Here is a 4,804-nt window from a genome sequence, read left to right on the forward strand (position 1 = left end):
CAGAAAAATTTCATTAGTTATGTGTTTTAGGAGATGTAGTAATATGCATGCAATATAATTAGAGAAAAACACACCCCAACAAATGTATCATTATCTAACCAGAAATTGCTCAGTATGCTGAAGTATACCATAAAAAGCCCAATTGACAATCATTTATGATATTGTATGTGGTAAAGGAGCTAAGCATCCATTCCTCACACTCTATAAAATGGTTCTGACACCCTTTCTCCATTCTCAACTTAATTCTCAAAAAAATTCTACAAGCCATTTGTAACAACCAATAAACTGATAATTCATAAATCATATCGAATTGTATTGCATAAATGACACAGATATCTAAGTCAGATATGATTTACCTCTTCTAACTACAGTAACTGTTCAATAAAAATAATCTGACTACTGTTACAGCTCCAATATGAGTTTCGATATTAAGCTTATTCATCGAACAGTGATTCACTCTGTTGAAATTATAGTAACATAGCAATTCTTTTTCATATGTTTGATGTTGGACATAAACATTTTACTTCGGTTTCTTAACTCAGTAACTCGAACAAGCAAAGCACAAATATTAAAATCATAAATATGTAGCTGTCAAAAAGTACGTAGTCGTCATCAAGAATGATATTTTCATCAGTAGTCAGACCATCCATATCCAAGCGATCTATTTCCTCTGTGCTGGTGGCAACATTAGCCTGGGTGGAAAGTGTTGCAACATTATCATTTTTGTGTTGTATTCCTTGCACACTTTCGTGTGACCCATGTTGATGTTCCTCTGCTGTCTGCTGAGTTATTGTAGGCTTATCTTGGTTTTGCAGATGGTTTTCTGAAAAAAATAATCAGAGGACATGTGTACATCATAGTTATTGTAATAAATGACATGTATTAATGGTTTCTATAGAAGCTGTAGACAAATATACACTAAAATATATTAGCAGTAAGACACTTTAGGGGTACACCACGTAAAGCCACTTGTGGTGTACTATGATTATTTTGCTATTAGGAAACATTATAAGGATCATTCAAGACTGATAAAAAAGCTAGTGCTGCCAATTACTGTCATTCTTGTGAGCGACTCCATTGTTTTCTCTCTGAACTGCTTACCAGAGGTAGAAGATTTTACAGCTTCTAACAAATCATTTGCTATGGTTAACTCGCTGGCATCTAGTTTAATACAACACAGCTAGTAAGAAGCTTACAGCAACTGAAAGGGGTTAAGCATCAGAGAGAAAAAACAAAGAAAAACACTTAAACAAATATTTATTGGACGCTCCACAATGTTGTTAAATTGTTGCAATTTTCTTTCTTGTTGTATTCTGGGCTGTATCAAAAAAGTAAATGAGTTATCTTGGCGCTCATCTGTGGCTCATGGATTAATAACATTCATGTGTGAAAATTCATATTGTGTGCAAATTATTTGGGATTCACTTACAGTAGTGAATGCAAATCCATAACTATTAGTGCTGTTTTAAATTAATTACCACTTATTGAGTGATAGCAGGTAATTTGTTATATGTTTTCATATTGTCTTTAAGAGAATGCATCCATATACATATATATATATTACATGAAAGGATTTTTATTGTATGTATCAGAAAGGCAAACAAATATGATGAATAAAAATTGTTGGTTATTTCTCACTAACTATGAACATAAATTTGTATCATCACACAGAACTGAAAACTAGAGCTGAATGAGTATAAGATACACGAAATAGTATTAAACACTCAGTGCTGAAAAGAAAAGATTTAAAACTGAAATGGGAAGAGAAAAAGGCAGATTCTTCTTGGTGCTGCAGTCTGTACAGAATAACGCTCTACACATATCCTTAGGAATTCTTAATTTGATTGAGTATTTTAAAATTGTAAGTGTGAATGTGTTCAGTATGAATCAGACTGAACAAAACTTCATGCACGTTCCATAGTCAACATTCTAAATCTAACTCAGATACTTTATCACAGTCTAATCAAGTATAAATTTTACTTGAATACAACACAATTACAGTAAGTATTACAAAGACATCCTTAGTTAATATGCGGTGTAATATGCTTAAATTGCTAACTGAAGAGATTTATAGACATTATATTATACTCACTGGGGTCTGTGGCAACACTTTCACTTGCTGGGCGTTGAGCTCCATACGATGTGCCCGGTTGAATGGTGATTTCCGAGTTTGAAGGACGCTGATGTGAACGTCCAGACTGTTTGTGGGACTGCTTTGAACGCTTGCGTTTTGGAACACCTTGTGGTCGTTGGTTGTGAATATGTTCTGGTTCGCTATGAAACTCACTATATTCATTACACTGAGGAATGACATCGTACAGTGTACCATCAATTATCATAAATTCCCCAGGCTGATTGCTTGCGTTATATACAACCAAACGAGCATCAGGTTGTTCTTGCCACATAACAGCTCTCTGGAAGTCCAGAGGAACGTGATGGTAAAATAGCAGGGCTGCATGTGGGTAATCTGGGTACATTGGTGGATGGAAATGAGGATGAGGAAGCAAGACGTGTATCGCACCGTCTTCAAACGAAATGTGATGTAGAATTTCATCAAAGTTTGCAGGATTACACGGAAAACCATCTGGGAAGTACAGCTGAACGTGGATGAAGCGCTGAGACTGACCCGCCACAGAAGGATCCTCTTGTGTCTCAGGAGGGTTGACAAGTGTAGCAAACCCAACCTGATATCTAAGATAGTATGGAAACCAAGGGAAGTAGCATATAACCGCGTTCGGTCCTAGTTCTTCGGCAACCTGGGACGACATAATGCACTGTAGAATGATCCAACTGATACTATGAAACTGTCCAGAGCACGAGCAAAGCACTGACACGTTCCTCGAACAGCTAAGAGAAGTCGCTCTATGCACGGAGATCTCACTCAAACTAAATAGCAACTGCGCTCTTCTGAACTGTGGGAGGAGTTGTGAAGTGGGGGCACACAGACAGTAGTGGGAGGCAGTTGTGGTGGAAGAAGATACAGGGTGGGGGAAGCTCAGGCGGGGCCCCTGCCCCTGCGACAACGCCAATGCACGCTTTGTAGTGTCCATATCCAATCCCATTATAATCTTCACAGTAAAAGTCAGTAAAGCTGGTGGCCAGATTAAACAGACAATGATCCAGGATGAAAAAGAGTTAAATTTACTGATCAAATTGCTAAACGAAAAATTGTTTTGGACATAAAATGATCAATTATATGTCAATAGCCGCTTCTATTAATTTTAGGAATCCATTATACGTACAAAACGGTTGTTATTTTACGCTATTTCATATAGGACCTTTTTAAGGCTCTCTTTATTACAAAGAAATAAAGTTGCAGCAAGCGGACACGCATCACACGAAAACAAAGTTGTAGCTATTCCATGTAAGCAACAATTAATTAAAATAACCTTTCATATACATTCAGTTTCTTGAATTGCAAACCATTACTGCTACATATTACACACTATAAAACTGAACATGGTTTCTAGAAAATTTTATGCAACACAGCAGGTAAGGTTGTTTTGTATAGTAAATGAAGTGTGTCTACAACGAACCGTACCTCTATCAGCAAACTGAGATACACAATACGGTTGTATAATTTTCTTTTTCTTTTCAATCTGATGAAACTAAAAGCAAATAGAAACCAAAAGTGCACAAAGGGAAATTCACAGTTATTCCTCCCTGATGAAGTAACTTCTTACGAAAAACGCTTACTTCTAGCTCGTGGCGATTACTTTACGTTTTTGTTGCAATATATTAGTGGATCACGCTCCAGAAGTGATACAAAGGACAGTCAGATAGCAAAGTTATTCTAAAGAACACAGTGTACTATCAAATAAGATGCTGGAATCATCTGATTATTTTTCTCTATATTCCAGGTTTTGTTATATGCAATGGCTCTAACTGGCCAAGTGGAATAGCTTATTCTGCTGAGATTTTAAACAAATATGGATTCAACTTTTTAAATACACTTATTCTTTTGACCACGAAATCGTTTCTACTGGGATCCGTTATAGTTTCTTCCACAATGTCTCCCTGTAAAATGAACTGACACTGACTTTAATATGTCATGCATTTATTGTAATTATATTGGATTTTCAGACGAGCATGGGATAATCATTTCCAGTTGTTGGCTTCGGGCTGAAGAATGGTTTTATGGAACTCTCCACGCAACTTTGTCTTGGTCAAGCCTCTTCATCTCAGAATAACCACAGCAGTCTGCATACTTCTGAAACTGCTTACTTTATTCATCTCTTGATCTCCCTTTACAATTCCCCAATTCCCCCCCCCTCCCCCACCACTCCAACCTGCCCCCGCCCCACACACACACACACACACGTCCCCCAAAATTAAACTGGTGGTCCCCTGATGTTTCAGAATGTGTCCTATCAACCGACCTATTTGTTTAGTCAAGTTGTCCAACAAATTCATTGTCTCCCCAATTCTAATCAGTACCACCTCGTTAGTTGCTCGATACTCGATCTGCCCATCTATCATCAGCATTCCTCTGTAGTACTACATTTCAAAAGCCTCTACTTTCTTCTTGTCTAAACCGTTTATCGTCCAATTTTATTTTTGTACATGGCAACACTCCAGACAAATACCTTCAGCAAATACTTCCTAACACTTAAATCTATATTCGATTTTGACAAACTTCTGTTCTTCATAAAGGCTTTTCTTGCCTTTACCCGCCTGCATTTTACATCCTCTCTACTTTTGCCGTCATCAGCTATTACTTTGCCCAAATACCAAAGTTCGTCTACTATTATCAGTGTCTCGTTTCGTAATCTAATTCCATTAGCGTAACCTGATTTAATTCGAC

General features: G+C 37.1%; 1 protein-coding gene across 1 annotated transcript; it reads right to left on the reverse strand.

Moving 5' to 3' along the window:
• Nucleotides 1-363: 363 nt before the first annotated feature.
• Nucleotides 364-2,862, reverse strand: LOC126184919 (uncharacterized). Its single transcript, XM_049927587.1, has 2 exons — nucleotides 2,093-2,862; nucleotides 364-823 (listed from the first exon to the last, which is right to left on the reverse strand). Exons 1-2 carry the CDS (start codon nucleotides 2,766-2,768, stop codon nucleotides 534-536), a joined length of 966 nt encoding a protein of 321 aa, XP_049783544.1. The 5' UTR covers nucleotides 2,769-2,862; the 3' UTR covers nucleotides 364-533.
• Nucleotides 2,863-4,804: the final 1,942 nt, after the last annotated feature.

The sequence above is a fragment of the Schistocerca cancellata genome, chromosome 4 (assembly GCF_023864275.1).
Source record: "Schistocerca cancellata isolate TAMUIC-IGC-003103 chromosome 4, iqSchCanc2.1, whole genome shotgun sequence".
NCBI classification, from domain to species: Eukaryota; Metazoa; Arthropoda; class Insecta; order Orthoptera; family Acrididae; genus Schistocerca; species Schistocerca cancellata.

What these genes read in the sequence shown, in the direction of transcription:
- LOC126184919 (XM_049927587.1), bottom strand. Translation starts at nt 2,768, where the DNA reads ATGTCGTCCCAGGTTGCCGAAGAACTAGGACCGAACGCGGTTATATGC. An exon ending in AAGTGTTGCCACAGACCCCA is followed by an intron (nt 824 to 2,092) that starts GTGAGTATAATA and finishes TATTTTTTTCAG; the next exon opens with AAAACCATCTGCAAAACCAA.